The following is a 16150-nucleotide window of genomic DNA, read 5'->3' as shown; positions in this document are numbered from 1 at the left end:
ATCATCCAGTCCCTTTGTGTGATTTGATATTTTATTTAATATATTCATCAAATAAAGACAAGAAACTCTTACCTTCCAGCACTGCTTACGCCTTCTCCACCTCTCTGATACGCCACTGTGAAGACAAGAAAAAACAAAATTACAGCACAGTTTAATCAAAATAACTGCTGTCACTGCATTTTCCCCTTTTTATACAAGATCAGCACAAAATGACTGATTTTATTATGATTTTTTTCAGCTATGATGTCGATACTATTTTCTGTGGGCATGTGAATGATTGTGTGTGGTATAGTTTTGGGCTGAGTCACACACATACAGGGCAGACAGCAACAGGAGCAGGGAAGGATGTGTAAGAGGCTTATGAGGAACAGAGATGCAGAGCTCTTTGGTTTTCTGGCTCGGGTTCAGCGTGTTTGAAGCTCCCCGCGCTGCAAGTTGGACTCTTTCATGGAGCTCTAAGCTGCCGGTGTGTGAAGGAGAGATAAACTTCCAACTTTAATTACAATCTCTCTCTTCCCTGAGAGGAGAGAGAGGATGGGAGAGAGGGGAAGGTAGCTGTGCCTACTCCTCATCTCTCCCTTTTTTCAAGACAGGAAGTGTGCTTTTGGCCTCTGCGCGCCGTCTGAGGAACTATGAGATTAGCTTTCTTTAATGTGAACCAAAGAGTCATGATCTGGATCAAGATAAAAATTGTCACAATGCGCTGAAATGTCCTGGTTTTACATGAGACACTAGAGATTCCCTTCTTAAAGAAACAGAAAGCTAACCTCATATACAACGGATGTGCGTCATTTGAAAGATTTCCAAAAGGTCTTGAAACATGTTTGCAACTTCATAAATTGTTCTAACTGATTGAAAGCCTCAAGGCACTCAGAAACAACAGCACTACTGTTTTGAAAAGACCTCTGCACAGACAAGATCCAGCATTACAACCACAAACATAAACTGTACTGTATTGTCTTCTTTTCAGTTCTACCTCTTCTCACCTTTCACTTTTTCAAATCTACAACATCATTAAAAAGTGCCAGCCTCCCTTACACACCTCTGAGGCACAAAGAACTAATTCAAATTGATAAAAGAAAGGGAGAGGACTGTAAATATAAACTCACACAGAGAAAAAGAAAGAGACTCACAGAGAGAGCTTTTCTTTTATCTACATTACACTGTGTCACTTCAATTGGTAGATAACCTCCTTAGCTCGGGTTCTGCTTGCCTATCTAATTGGCGTGTTGGAGTAATGGTGATGTGTCATCCTCTTAAATCCCATCCAAGGTGCCAGCAGCTCTTTGATCAAGTTACCACTAGTTTTAACAGCTTCTCAGTAGTGTGGCACCCCTTCTCCTTATTCATTATGTTCTGACAAGACCCGAACATTCAGTGGAACACTTATTTCTTGGTACATCTTCAAACTGTGTCAATGATTGGCTGCTTTTGTTAGTGTTCATCAAGTGTCCCTGGCTGACTTCACTATCAAAAGCTCTCATCACTCTGCTGGTTTTAAAGGTAGCGTTGGAGGGTAATGTGTTAATCCCATGGACAGTATGAAATGCTAGACCAGGTCTGAGTGGTTTGGTTACTGAAGAGGGCTTTTGAGCCCAATCTGTGGTCGCAGCCATATTGAAACACTTTTCCAAACTATCTTTACATCAACCATAAAAACAGAGGTGGAGCTGAGATGGGTCTTAACCCTCTGAGCCCTGAGCCCTGAGCTATGTTAACCATTTTGTCTCACCTGGAAGTATTGTCTTAAAAAGCTTGTAAAACATCAACCTTGTGGTGCACAGCCAAGCTTTGAACATCCTCTTTTTAGGACAACCTGGGCTTTAAGAATATTTGTGCTGCAGTGATGTCACTTAAATTTCTAAGACGTAATGGGACTATAAAGACAAGGAAAAACCTAACCTAAAGGATTTTTATGTGTCCCATAGTAAGCATAATGAATATGATTTTTTTTTTTTTTTTGCACAAACTTGTTCTCCCATCTTGTGGGGGCCAAAGGTGAAAAAAAAAACAGTGATTCTGTGACAAAAAGTCTTCAAAATATTCTCATATTTACAAAAAAGATTTGGCAGTTTGTGTCATTATTCAAAGCAGTTTCTGTCTGTAGTGACACGGAGAGTCATGTCTCAGGCTCTCTGTCTCTCTTTGTCTCCATTATAAGCTGTTTATACCATCCATTTCATGATGGAGGCACTGACAAGCTGCAGATGTTGACAAAGCATGACACGATGAAACAACCTGCTATTGTTGTCACAGCCTGTCACAAAGCAAATATATTGGATAGTATTAGCTGCTAGTGACATAAATGATCAACAACTGATTGAGAAAATTGATCAAAAGATGTTCCGTATCAGAATTACTGGTGTGGATTTAATCTTTAAATACCCCAGAAAGTCACCCAAATTTCACGCTCATAAGAAAAGCTTCTGTACGGGTTACAAGGGCATAATTAGTGTAATTAGAACGGCAAAACAGAGGGCTTCTAGAGGAAATGGAAAAAGTAGTGGCTACTATTTTATAGTTTAAAAGTCATTTAACCTTTTGTAACCTGTGTCTCTTCTTGTTGTATACAATGTCAGTCTAAGAGGGTTAAACCTCCTGACAAACAGCTACATTGTGTTGTTTTGTAGTTACACCAGCCATGCCCCTGATTATGCATAACTAAATATTCTTATTCAAATGAAAACAGTTAAGTTATAAATAAAAAACACCCATAAGGTGTGCCCAACATGTTTACTTATGTTGTGAAATCAGCATTTTACACTCGGATGTCTATGTGACTTCCTGTGCTTCTGCAGCCAGCCTTAAGTGGACACTTGAGGAACTGCAGCTTTTTGCACTTCTGCATTGGTTTCAGCTTTGAATTATAAAGATCTCTGCTAGGTTAATCCATCAGAGTATTTATTTATTTATTTATTGTTATACCATAGAGCATCAGTTCTGCAATTCAATAGTTACTTCATCATAGAAGTATTTCCTTCACTGGAAAAGATGTTGAAATTTCCTTTCCTTTTTTGTTACTGCTAAAAAAAAAAAATCTGCAAAGAATGTGTGCTCCATTTTAAAGACTATTTTTAGACTATTTGGCTTTATTAGACAGAACAGGTGAAGAGCAACAAGTGATATGGGCAGAGATAGTGAGTCAAGACATGCACCAACCAGCACCAGGATTGAGATTTGAACCTGCAGCCACTGCATTAAAGCTTGTAGCATCTTTATTTTGGCAACTGCTCTAGCAAGTGAGCAAAACCTACACACAACATTTGTTTCTCTACTACTTGCAGCTGTGTATGTGCAGTAGGAAAACCTAAAGCTGTGTCAGTGTTATTGTAAATCTAGCACTGAATTAAAAAAATGTCAGAGAGGGCAGTGTTTCTTCTGTGGATATATCCCCATTATGTTATATCTTTTGGACAAAAGATGAACAACATCAAGGTAAGTAAAAAAATCCAGGCTGCATGTTTTTATTAGGAGAGCAGTCTGTAGTCCACAAGTTTACTCAGTTAGCTGCCTCAACTCAGTTCAGCTTTAATGGTGTAGCACCTTTCATACATAAAAAACATGCAGACTTGAGTGTTTTACAAAGAAGAGACAGAAAATGAATAGTTTAAAAAGTACATAAAATCAGTGAACGTAAGACCAAAACCAGAGATAAAAACCAAGGTGAAAAGATTAACAAGGCTGTGAAATGACCCCATATTAAAAGCCACTGTCATATTGATAGCATTTCAAAGACCTGTAAAGGTTATCACATTTAATATTCACGTTACTATTGTACAGAGCTACAGATTATTGGCTTTAAACTAGGCTGTGAAAAAACATAGTACATTCAAAGGCAGAAATACAGTCAGCTATGTGCTATTGTATTAAGGATATAATCAACATGTTTGAGATGTAAAGTGTTCAATTTTGGTCATGCAAATTACTCTGACATGTTAGTTTTCTCAGTTACACAGTAGTGATGGGAAGTTCGGCTCTTTTCAGAGAGCAGGCTCTTTTGGCTCGGCTCCCAAAGAAGAGCCGACTCCCGAATGCCTCTTTATTTAGCATCTTTTGTAGCCCTATATTTTACCTTAACTTCGCAAAAAAATGGTTAGTGTGTTGAAAACCCTTTTGCATTCAGTGTTTTTATGAGAAGCCTTATAATTGCCTAATTTTGTGCATTTATTCTGTTACAAAATCCTTCTTCGGTTTGCATTTAAATTCCACTGGTTAGGGTTAGAATTAATGCTGAGCGGATGTAGACGCGTGTTTGCACATGTACAGTACAAATCGGGTTTCTGGGACGGATTGGGTAGCGACACCCCCCCTCTCTGTTTTCACATAATGGTATAATCCTTTATCCTCACATGTGATTGGCCACATGGCCGCCACGCTGGCCAATAAGAAACAAAGTTCTGACCAGAGCTGGGGCTGAGCACTATGAGAGCTAAGCAGCGAAAAGAAAAAAAAACTTGGGAGCCGGCTCTCACTCTATGCGAACCGGCTCTTCTGATTCACTATAAAGCATCGGCTCTCGGAGCCGCAGCTTTGACCCATCACTATTACGCAGTAACCCGGTATTTTAAATGGCAGTAATCTTGAATTATAATGACCTACTTTGAAGGCAAATATGCTAAAACTATTTAAGAGAATTGTGTTTAAAAATAAAGGGGAAATTGGTGGTTGTATAAGCTGTTCAGTGAAAATAAATGGTCTTTTATTGTAAATTGAGGAAAAAGATTCTTACCTGTAGGTGTGAAAGTGAAGGATGGCACTGTTTGGACAAAAAAAGGACGAAAATTAAGTTAGAAACAATCATGACATGATTCATGTACTTCATCAACTCATCATTTCTGTTTTTGAAAGAGTATTTTAGGCTGTATTCACACGCTACTCTTTGATCCCTGGAGATGTCTCTGGACCCCAGCAGAGAGAAAGTGATTGTTGAGCCAGCTGCTAGTTCAAATCCTGGCCCAGACTTTTGCAGACCTGCTGGGCCAGGGTCACACACCAGGGAGATATATGTTGCTATCTCTAACACTCACATCATCACCCACAAAGCTCAATCACACACTCTGGCATTGAAGGGGGCCTCTGTGCAAAGCATCAACTTTCTGCAGGCAGATTTAGATTCTGTAATGAGGGCTGGTTAAGCTGCACGGCATCGTCTCCAAAATGCATTCTGTTTGTTGTTGCCCTCTTTGAAGACCTGAGGAATGCTGCAGTATGCATGTCAGTTGATGCAACTTTTCACCGAGCTGAAAGTCATCCAGTGCACTACCTTAAATATGTGCATTTTAGAAACGTTGCTCCTCTCTTTCAACCTAAGCATCCAAGAAGAAAGACACAGCTGATGTCAAGTTTGTATTTCCTCAAACAGTTAATATATACTAAATGTGTGCCAAAAATGTCCTCTGAATGCCACAGTCTTCTTATCATGTTTGAATCTGTCCTCTTGGTGCACAAACAAGTTTATTATCTGTCTGATGAATGCCTTTGAAGAGGAGACAGACTAACACTTGGTAGGCAAACCAGTCTGTGACAAATGCATGTGACTGAAATACGTAAATCAGGTTTATATTCTGACTCAAGAATGTTACCGAAGTTCAGTCCCCAGCTGGAGGAAGCTTTATACGAGCTATGATTCAGAGATTTTTTAGATCGCAGCAATGCCAGACTATATTTGGATCCTTGCAGCTGCAAGACTTTCCTTTTTGAAAAACTTCTGTGTGCGTATTGCACAGTGTTGCAAAATGTTCAGTTTTGATGCATAAGATTTGCATCAATACATTCACTAGAGAAGAAAACTTTCTGGAATGATCCTTTGGAGTTTTCAAACTACAATGTGTGCATCTATGAGAGGCAAAACAGGAAAACACTATAGCAGACAGACACATACAAAAGTCACAATTCAGTCTATTTCACTTCAAATGCAGATTGTTGCTTCATGTGGTTGCAATTATACTCCTTTCAAAACATTCTTAGTTACCAGTTCCAACAAAGACTGAGGCCTCTTGTGGTCTGAGTGAGCAGGGGGAGGAGGGGGAGCACTTCTGCCTACTACAACACTACTGTGCTCTTGAAGAGCTTTGTGAGTCCATGTGAGTAAACATCAACATATAGAATCACAGAAAGTCAGCGGGTAGCATCAGCAAAGTTTATTTCCCTCTGTGGATCCGTAATGTAGCCATAAATATTTTAAAACCATTATTCTGTATCTTTATTCTTTCTGAATAACCAGTTTGGGTTCCTTCATCAGAAAAAATCTGGGAGCCCATTTATAGCAGTCTTATGATGGTCAGATTTAAAAAATATCTTATTTGGCGCACCGTTTCTAAGTGTCGAATTGTTCACTGGGAGAAGTTTGAAGATTATATAACACTCCTTACAATTATAAATGACGCAAGTATGTGTAAAAGCTGTTAAAAACCACAGCGCTTAAGCAAAAGCTTGGCTGATGTCTCTCACTTTCACATGACTCAAAATTCCCAACATTAGCACGTGTGCAGTGGCTCTGAACATGTATAGCCAGTGTTTTTTCATGTGACAGCTACAGATTACCATCAGTTAAGCCACTCTATTGTTGCTTATGTCTCAAGGTTGAAGGGAGGATCTTCTCTAACCCTGACAGTCGGAGGTAAACCTGAGCCCTGCTGTGGGGTCGGTGCAGGTAGCGCTAACAGGCAGCAGCTGCACAGCCCAAGGCCACACATTAAGCCAGCCCACACATAAATGAGGCTCAGAAAGAAAGGCTAATAGCTCTCTTTATACTGTAACTATTGTGGGCTGAGGTTGGGCATATCATGAACCCTGTCACTTCAACTCAAGTCAGGTAAAAAATAAAAATACACTGCTGTGGCTATTCTGAGAGGCTAGAAAAAGACATGTTGGTTCTTTATTTTGAAAAACACAAGAAAGTAGATGCAACTAGAAGGAATGCACAATGCTCAACTCCTCCATATAAAAGGCCCCTCTCTGAAAACACAACTAGTACTTGAGGCATGTGAAAATGTCAGTATGTCCTTGATAAAGCAGGATTATAGCGAGCCACTCTCTCTTTCCCAGAACCGTCAGAAGGGAGTTGCTAAAAGGGGGGGAGTTGTTGGACCTCAGAATGTACTTTACTGAAAACACTCTTCACACACGCCTGCAGAATCGGCGTGACAGAAGTATGAAAGAGAAATAAAAGACGTCTTCACGCAGCACTCTCAGCGGGGGCTCACATCACATCTTAAAGTACTCGACTGGAGAGTACTTTCACTTAGACTTCACCTAGAGCGCTCTACAAAGACGTCTTTCTGTGAGTGACAGGCCGGATCTGAAGGGAGGGTTGAAGGAATTTGGGAGGAAGAGGATGGAGGGGACTAACTTTGAACAAAAATATATATAAAGAACAGAAATATTAACTACTGCATTGAATTTTCAGCACTTTATTTCAGTGGGCCCTAATTACAAGAAATGTTATAGTAATAAAGGTAAATATCTACTTATTACACATGAACAAGGAGGTAATTACAAGTAATAAATTGTCATTTTAAAAGTAGGGTTAGTAACCCTAACCCAACCCTAGTAACTTGGATATATAGGGGACTTTACCTAGTAATAACGTATTAATTTACAAGTGATTCCTTGTAATATTGAGGTAATAACCTGGTAATTGGGTGCTATTTTGTCCCAACCCTAATCTCCTAATCCTAATCCCTAACCCTAACCATTGTAATATTGTGGCAATTCTCTGGTAATCAGGTGGTATTTCACCCTAACACTAAACCTAATCCCTCACCTGACTTGTATCCTAGCCATCATAATAGTGAGGCAAGTCCCTGTAAATAAGGTGGTATTATACCCTAACCCAAACCTTAGCCTAATCCTGAACCTGAACCCTAACCCTGTCGTAATATTGCGGCAGTTCTCTGGTAATCAGCTGGTATTTTACCCAGTAATTTCTCAGAAATAAGATGATAGCTTTCTATATAAGTATCTTGATAATTTCAAGGTTGTGTATTTATTTTGGCCCACTAAATTAAAGTGAGTCTAGCCTGAATAATTCTCGAGAAATGTTTAGGGTTAGGGGTTAAAGGTTATGATAGTTTTATGGTTAGGGAAAAATACCACCTGATTGCCAGAGAACTGCCACAATATTACAAGTAACTTCTTGATAATTTAATACATTATTACTTGGTCAGTACTTCCTTGATATCACCATATTTTTGACGTGTAAAATGCCAAATAATTTCTATGAAATGATCACCTAATTACTATAAAATTACAGGTTATTAGGGCCCACAAAAATTAAGTATTACCAAAATTTTCTCATTAAATTTTACAAGTTAGAAAACTTCCTCCAACCTAAAAGTGGCATTTTAATTTTTACTGACCTTTGCGTATGCCTGCATAGCTGCTGGAGAGGCCATTCCTTTTCTTCCTGTGTCTGTACAACCAGATGCTGAACACCATGAGGATGATCCAGCAGGCGGCTCCTATTCCTGCTATAAATGCCGGCTGCTTCACCACATCTGAGATCTGCTGGGAGAGAGGGTTCTCATGGACCACAGTTTCTGTCATCCGCCCGGATGCATCTAAAGGTACAAGAACAGGATTAGAGTGCGTTAGCTGGTGCATATGTGGAAAGAACATTGCTGTTAGGACGGGAAATGTGAGGGAATAGGAGGACAGGAAAAATGACTTTGAACTTTGAGCTGAAACCCAGTGGAAAACCTAAAATAGGGAGGATATGTTCTTTAAATAAATGATTTCAGCATGGTACTTAAGAATGAGCATTCTTCGTTTGCCTGATGCTCGAAAGGATTCATCATCTCAGCAGGAGTGTATGAGGCTGGAATATGAAAATGGAGTCATTTTTCTCTATTATTCAAAAGGCTTTCATTGCAGATCCAAGTCAACAATGGCAGGTGAGCAGAGGAAAGCAACCAAAGAATTCAGTCTCAGCCTGTGTGAACCAAACAAGCCTGATGGAGCCAGATAGAAAACCACAGAGAGGGGCCTCATTTACACAGAGCAATGCTGCTTTCATAATCACATAAATAAATCCAATGAGATCATGCTCAAACACAGACACCACAGTAATTAGCAAACTCAGGCACATCTGTGGAAAGCCGAGGTGTGAACGCCTTGAAGCTGTTTCTGCTGTGAATCGTGGCGTAAAGGCTCCGTCTGCTCACAACAAGCCACTCTCGTCTGTTTTTCTCATCTGTCTATTCTCTCTGTGCTTCTCCCTCATGCGTGAGACATGAAAGACTTCTCTTTGTGCCCCACCCCCCGCCATTCTGAAATTTCTTCATGTTCGTGTTACTTTGTCTTCATCTCATTTTCTCGAGTCTTTCATGCTGCAGCCACTCATCTCTACCAACTTTCTGAGCCAGAGGCAAAAACACTTCCCCCCAATGAAACCAGCCCTCTGCCTGCACTCCTCCACATCCCTGCGTCTGGCTTTGTCTCAGTCACTCCGCCTGTGTCTCTCTTCTCACTACCCATCCTCTCAATTTGTGCCTCAGTCTGGCTGAGTGTACCAAGCATGCCAATGTGACTAAGCAGCCCACAAGGGACTGTACAGGTATCCAGGCTGGGATGACGCATGCAAGCTCAAAGTGTGACAAATGCATTTGGGTGGAGAGCTGGTCCCTAAGGCGCATTGTTCCACTCCAGTGTTGGTACATGGCAACAATCACCACAGGAACTCTTCAAGGGAGAGAAATTGTATCAGTCACAGCCGATGCATCTTCATGCCCATCCCGGCCCACTCGATCACACATTTAAAACCAGACGGACATCTTTTTCTCTCTCTTTCTGCCTCATCCTGATATTCACGTCCCCCATCCCTCTCCTCGGCACATCGCTTCAGGGAATAAAACTGACAAAACATCTCAAAATATACGTCTATCTACACCAATAAAAAACAAGAGATACATGCAGAAAAACAGCCCCTATGCAGTTTGCAGTGAGTTTCTTAGCATTAATAACATGTCTGCACCCAGAGACTAGGATTCATTATTGCCTTTGTTGTTTGAAGCAGAGCACAAGCCGAAAACATTGCATCCTTGACTGGAGAGCAGAGCAGAGCAGGGTGGGGCACAAGCCAAACAGCTCTGCCACACAGGAATTTAATGTGCCCTTGTTGCAGCAAAACTCCATTATAGGGTGCACGAAACGACTTAGATTCCCTGTCACTCAAACTCCCCGTGTCAAAGTATATGATGATTGTAAAACACTAATCATCTTAATTACAGATTTTAAGTGCAGCTGTTTATAATGAAAGAAAGAACACGTAGAGGCTTGAACAAGTCCAACACTATGGAGAAAGGAATTACATAACTGTCTGATAACTTTGCAGTAAGGGTTTAATTTATATGACTGGATTGATGCCATAATTATTTGTCGTATGATTGGGTTTCATTCTGCGTGCAAAGATCGCCAGAGGACAAACAGGCTTAAGGGAGGTAGAGAAACACAATAATGACATGACCTCCTCTGAGAGAGAGCTTATTCCTCTTTCTACTCACCAAGCTGGAAGTAGGTGATGTCGCTCTTGACCCCAGGACCCGCCCCAGTGCTAGCTGCTACCTCCACACTGTAACGGATCCCAGGGGCCAGACTGGGAATCAGCACGGATAAGGTTGAGCCGTCGACTGTGCGGTTGATGTGGTACCTGCTCTCGTTACCCAAACACCAAATCTGCCATAATAGAGACAAGGAAACAGAGGAGATGGAGGTGATGTTATGAGAGTTTTGTGACAGAATTCATTTTGGTAGCTGCCACCAATCTGCGTCTTTATAATTGGTTTGTGCTGCTATTGCAACATTTCAGTGCTCTGTGGGTATTATGTTACATCTCTGAGGTAGGAAAACATTTTACGGCCTGCCTTTATGTTTTACAGGCTCTGCTCAACATAGGCTCAGTATTAGGTGAGGTAGCCATAACACGGCTCAGTGTGGCCTTAAGCCCATGAAAAACAAATGGGAATCAGTAATCGCCTCCATAACCCAATTTGAGCAGAAGCTAAGTGCTGTCACTCCCAGGAAGCAGAGCAGGCTGACTTAAACCAGGGTCACAAAGAGACATATACATTCACCTTGGCATGAGGCCTGCAGACCTCCACATCCTGAAGCCCTGACACTGTGCTTTCTTTACCCCCGACCTCCTCCAAACAGTTAACCGGGTTTGCTTACACACTTCATGGTCTGTGTGCTACACATGTGCATGTACCAACATTTGCACCTCTATCATGGAACTACAAAGTCATGAAATTTTCAGTGTATCTTAAGAAATTCCAGTTAGTGTAAGTGCCATGAGGGAGTGGGCTAGGTAATGAGCAGGGAGCGTTCTCATGCTGAACTTAAAAAGCATGAAATTACTATAAAGCGTAGCACCTGAAAACATTTACCTGGAAAATTAACAGTAGCTTAACTTTTCCACTCGCTCTGCCTCATCTCCTCTCCTGCTACTAAAGTATATTTCCTGTTACAGAGAGAGGCTTTCCAATTAACATACAGGACTTCCACAGCATAATGTAAAAGGACAAGGCTGTCAAGAGTGAAGCCATTACAAAAAAAACAAAAAAAAAACAACACATTATCAGGTAGGGAGGAGGAAAAGGAGGCAAAGAGAGAACTGTAGGCTGCCCATAAGGGGGTATAAAGGGGGTCCAGCCAATTAGGGGGCCCATGGAGGTCAGCAAAATCATGGTCCATTTAAAAGTTAAGCTGCGTTATCTAGTATTTATTATTAACCTGAATAATAACCACTCTCATCAAAGCAACAAACAATACATTTTTTTTTTTTAATTTATGCTCTAGTACGATATAGATGTTGTCAAAATGTTAACCTCTTTTCTTGATACATTGTTGTTTTTAATATTATTATTATTTGTAATGTTAACATTGTGGATGGACATAGAACATAAAGCCATAAAGTGCACAAAAGTCAGGATTCCAGATAAATAATGCAGAAAAAACAGACAACTTTAAGAGAAACACAATTAAATAATTGCAAGTAAACTTAACATGGGTTTAAAGTGACAACATTTGGATAAAAGTGGCAAATTTGTCAAAAAATGGAAAAAGGAGATTTAAAGAAGTAAACAGAGCAAAAACAAGCAAAAATAGGGCAGAGAAAGAGGTGAAAAGGAAAAATTTAGTTAAAAGAGGCAAAAATGGGTGTAAACTAGGAAGAAATGAATGAAAGTGTCAGGATGGGTTAAAAGAGGCAAAAAATGGACATGAAAAGTGGTGAAAAGGGGAAAAATTGGGTAAGAAGAGGCAAAAATAGATGAAAGGAAAAATTGGTTAAAAGTGGCAAAAAGGGGTTACAAGGAAAAAATGGGCAGGAAAAGGTGATGAAAAAAGGGTAAAATTGGTGCAAAAAGGTGAAAAGAGGTTTAAAAAAAGTAGAAAAAAACATATTAGCATTAGAACTCAACAACAGCTTGACACATTTTTCAGCTTCAAAATGAGGTAACTGTTAGAAAAGATATCAGCACGGCTTAAGTTGAGCAATACTGCTAGAAGATGGATTTCTTTTGTGTTGGTAAAAACAAAACAAAAAAAAAAAAACACATAACTCAGCAAGATGTGAAGTAATGTATATTTCATGACAAGTTGTAATGAGATAGCTGATGTCTTACTGTAAATGTGTTTTTATAAAAACAATGAAAAAAAAATATCAGCACGATCAAACACATAAATATCATCAATAAATCACAACTAAGGTAGGCCCATTTTCTAAGTTTTTCAGGGATCCAGCAAATTCTGTGAGCAGGCCTGGTTGAAGGATGTATTCGCACAGGCTTGGACCTGAAATATGACTGGAATTATAATAAAGGTCTGTCTCTTCATTGGTTTGTCCTTGGTCATTATTGTTATAGCTTGCTCCATAACACACCCCATTGCCTGCCTTTATAAAGATGTGCTTATTAAATCATTTAAAATCTCCTCTATAGTTAAGATTTATATGGCTGTAAATATTTATTTTTTTGCATGTTTATTTGTATAAACAAACTCTTAATACCTGCACAATCTGTTATGGCAGGTCAAACATTTATCTCCACTAAATGTGCATTTATCTTTAATCACCACTTAACAACTATGAAGGGATAAAAAAGGCAAAGCTTTTAATATTTATGGCAAAAATTTTGTTTTATGATCCTTCATTCACCTCTGTAAACTATGGGATGTGTGATTCTACCATGCCCACTAGATGGCACTGTTTCATAACAGTTCCCACCATTCCCTGTGCTTTGCCTCCTCTCCTCCCCTATGTCTGAGTCTCTGTCATTACACAGAGGAGGAGCGTACAAAGGTGCGCCTCAACCAGGAATTCATTACCTTTCCATGTCAGTGCATTGTCTCGTCCTGTGCTATCTGCATCCCTGTTTATGTCTCCTTTGGTGTCTTTATATTAAAACTCCCAATCGCTCAGACCTGAGGAGAGGCTGAGTCGTTTTTGTGTGTTACCTTGTACTCCTGGACCACCCCATTCTGCTCCTCTTCTGGAGGGGGTTGCCAGGAGACCAGGATGGCGGTCCCATTGTCCCCGCTCTCTGTCACTGTAACCTCACGGGGAGGGGCGCTGGGTGCTGAGGGTGTAGACAAAAGATTAAAAAAAAAAAACACACCTTCATATGTGATTTTTTTTTTTGCCATAACTGCATGCAGTCTCTTCCTGTCTCCTCTCATCACATTTAGCTGTCAGACGCGGTTCTTTATCTCTGCATGAGACTGAAGCCAAGTAGAGAACAAAGGACTAATCATGAAAATTAGGATGCTTTTATCCTGAAACTGTGTTTGCTTTGTACAAGCACTCATGTGGGTAAATAAAAGCTAGCAAGTGTTTCACAAAACAGTTATGATGCTGGGGTGTACGGTGGTGTATAAAAGCCAACCTGTGGTCCAGCAGTAATTAGACTAAAATAATTATGAATGCAACATAAAAGACTTAATCACAGCGTGAATGTGCATTTTAAAATAGCTTCTCTCTCTGCTTGCTGGAGAGCAAACATGATGTTCAAGCCCAAAAAACAATTATCGACAAAATTGGGAAGAAAGAATCCAGCAGAAAAATATCAAAACACTCCCACACACTCTGCTGTAAACACTCTGCTCTCACATTTCTCCTCACTGTTCACTACAAATTAAAATTTGCAGTTGGGTTTCAACCAAACCTCATGAGAATGCCACAGCCACGCCCTTTGAGAAATCAGTTTAACACTTGCACTCGAGTGTTCATCCATAGGGCCTTTTAAAGAGCCGAACATCCAGCCTAGCATGCTTGAATACACCGCATTTGAACAGAACATAATCCTGCTCTCCCTGCCTGCTGTGAACAGCTGTTATATGCTTTCACACATGCAAGCTGTGCATATAAAACTGTGTAAACATGAAAACATGCATGCACCAAAGTGAGCTCGCACACAGGAACATCCCCCACCTTCCTCCAGCGTCTTGCCAATTTTGACATCGCTGTCTGTTCCCTGGAATTCGTTGAAGAAGGGGCGGACTTTGAATTCATACGTGACTCCCTTGCGGAGCTGTGGCACAACAGCGCTGTCCTCCCCAGGGGTGCGGACTTCAAACACAGCCCACTCGCTCCTCTGTGACCCTTCAGGAGAAGGCCTGTACATCACCTTGTAGCCCTGGATGTACTGCGACTGCTGCTCTGCCTAAGTGAATAGAAGAGAACAAAGATGGTGTCAGCTTGACTTGATTAGCTGCTTTACAGTGGAAAATCATACACTAATGTGCTATGCTGAGGCATCACTGAATGGCCATGGATTCATGCAACTGGTGCAGCCAGTGCTGAATGGAATGGGGTGCTAACTCATCACATCACCTCTTCATTTAACCATCCACATCTACATCTCTCTGCCTTTCTATGCGCCATTTGGAACAGCAGCGATTTGTGCAAACCACAGTATGAGGTCATTGGCCAGAGGTTCCTCTAAGTCTGGAGCTGGTTAAATAGGGCCCAGGCTCCCAGAGCAGCCTGTCTCATCCTGTCCTGCTCTCCAGCGTACTGACTGGTGAGAGGGGGGAAGAGAATCTTTATTCAGGGTACTAAAAGTCTAGAATACAAAAAGTTACAAGGCTTGTGATTTAGCAACAAAAAGAGGATAGATGGTACAGGAAAGGGTTTGTTAAAGCCGCACTGGTTGGAGAAAAAGAATAACTAGTATGCTAATATCCCTACGAGTCCCTGTGGAAGGCAAGCAGCCCTGGCTTGTAAAGATTTTAGTGATTTCTTTATCCCTCGCCTGTAAAACACGCTGCCGGCTCAGGTGTTCTTCATTAGCCTGAAAACTGTGCAACCATTTACCACTGTACAAAGGAAAATGTAAAACCAAGACACTCCACACTGAGAATAGATTTAAAACCCCAAAGAACAAGGAAACTATACCGGCTGTCCCCTCGTGTTGCGTTTTTTTCTGGCACATTCCAAGGAGACAGAGTAACTGGGCAGTAATGTTTTTAAATCAGTCTTGACATGTCAGTATCCTTTTCACATTTCCTCAGACCCATTCATCACTCACTCTGGCACTTCATAATACCTGGGAATGTAGGGGTGGCTGTGTGTCAAAAGGTAAAACTGGGACTAATATCTACAGTATGAAGTAGCCCCCCCCCCGGAAATTAGCTGTATTGTCTACTATCCTAAGAATATACAAAAGGCAATCAATTGTAGGTGACTATTTGTGCCTCATTTCCTGTTTTTATCAGCAAAAAAGGCACTTTAAGCTTCCAGTTGTACTTCTCCCTCTTCTACCTATCCAATCTAACATCTGTAAGCCATTTCCACTTAAGAGCATGAGTTGGCCGCCTCTTCCTTCTCACTTGCATTATTTTAACAGCCAGCAAGTGTTTTTAATCTGAGAGGGCACAGGCTGGCACGCCACACACTGCTGTATGGTACTACTTGGCCTGCAGAATGCTGGGATCTGTAGTCTTGACTTTCAGGGCGGATGAGCCGTCCACTGTGGGTGAAGCTGCAGATTTTTTGGTCTCTGGCCAGTCGACCAGTTCAGGCTCATGCCAGATGGACACTAAGAAGACTTGGACTGTGTTCCAGGGCTGCTCACTGCAGTGTCCTTCCTCTGTAGGGTGCTAGGACGTTAGCGCATTAGCTTGGCTGAGTGGCCTGACAAATTGACCATAGGCG

General features: G+C 40.9%; 1 protein-coding gene across 4 annotated transcripts in view; it reads right to left on the bottom strand.

Annotated features, from left to right (window-relative positions):
• The window catches only part of robo1 (roundabout, axon guidance receptor, homolog 1 (Drosophila)), a 350443-nt gene that overhangs the window by 13308 nt on the left and 320985 nt on the right, over positions 1–16150 (bottom strand). For all 4 annotated transcript variants that reach the window (XM_041803292.1, XM_041803317.1, XM_041803300.1 and 1 more), the window contains 6 exons: positions 14426–14657; positions 13453–13574; positions 10503–10674; positions 8361–8561; positions 4730–4756; positions 73–115 (listed from right to left, as the gene is read on the bottom strand). In XM_041803292.1, the coding sequence (XP_041659226.1) occupies positions 73–115; positions 4730–4756; positions 8361–8561; positions 10503–10674; positions 13453–13574; positions 14426–14657 (797 nt within the window). The remainder of the gene's footprint in view (positions 1–72; positions 116–4729; positions 4757–8360; positions 8562–10502; positions 10675–13452; positions 13575–14425; positions 14658–16150) is intronic.

This window comes from Cheilinus undulatus, linkage group 2 (assembly GCF_018320785.1).
Source record: "Cheilinus undulatus linkage group 2, ASM1832078v1, whole genome shotgun sequence".
NCBI lineage: Eukaryota > Metazoa > Chordata > Actinopteri > Labriformes > Labridae > Cheilinus > Cheilinus undulatus.
This window is presented reverse-complemented; position numbering and strand designations above follow the sequence as displayed.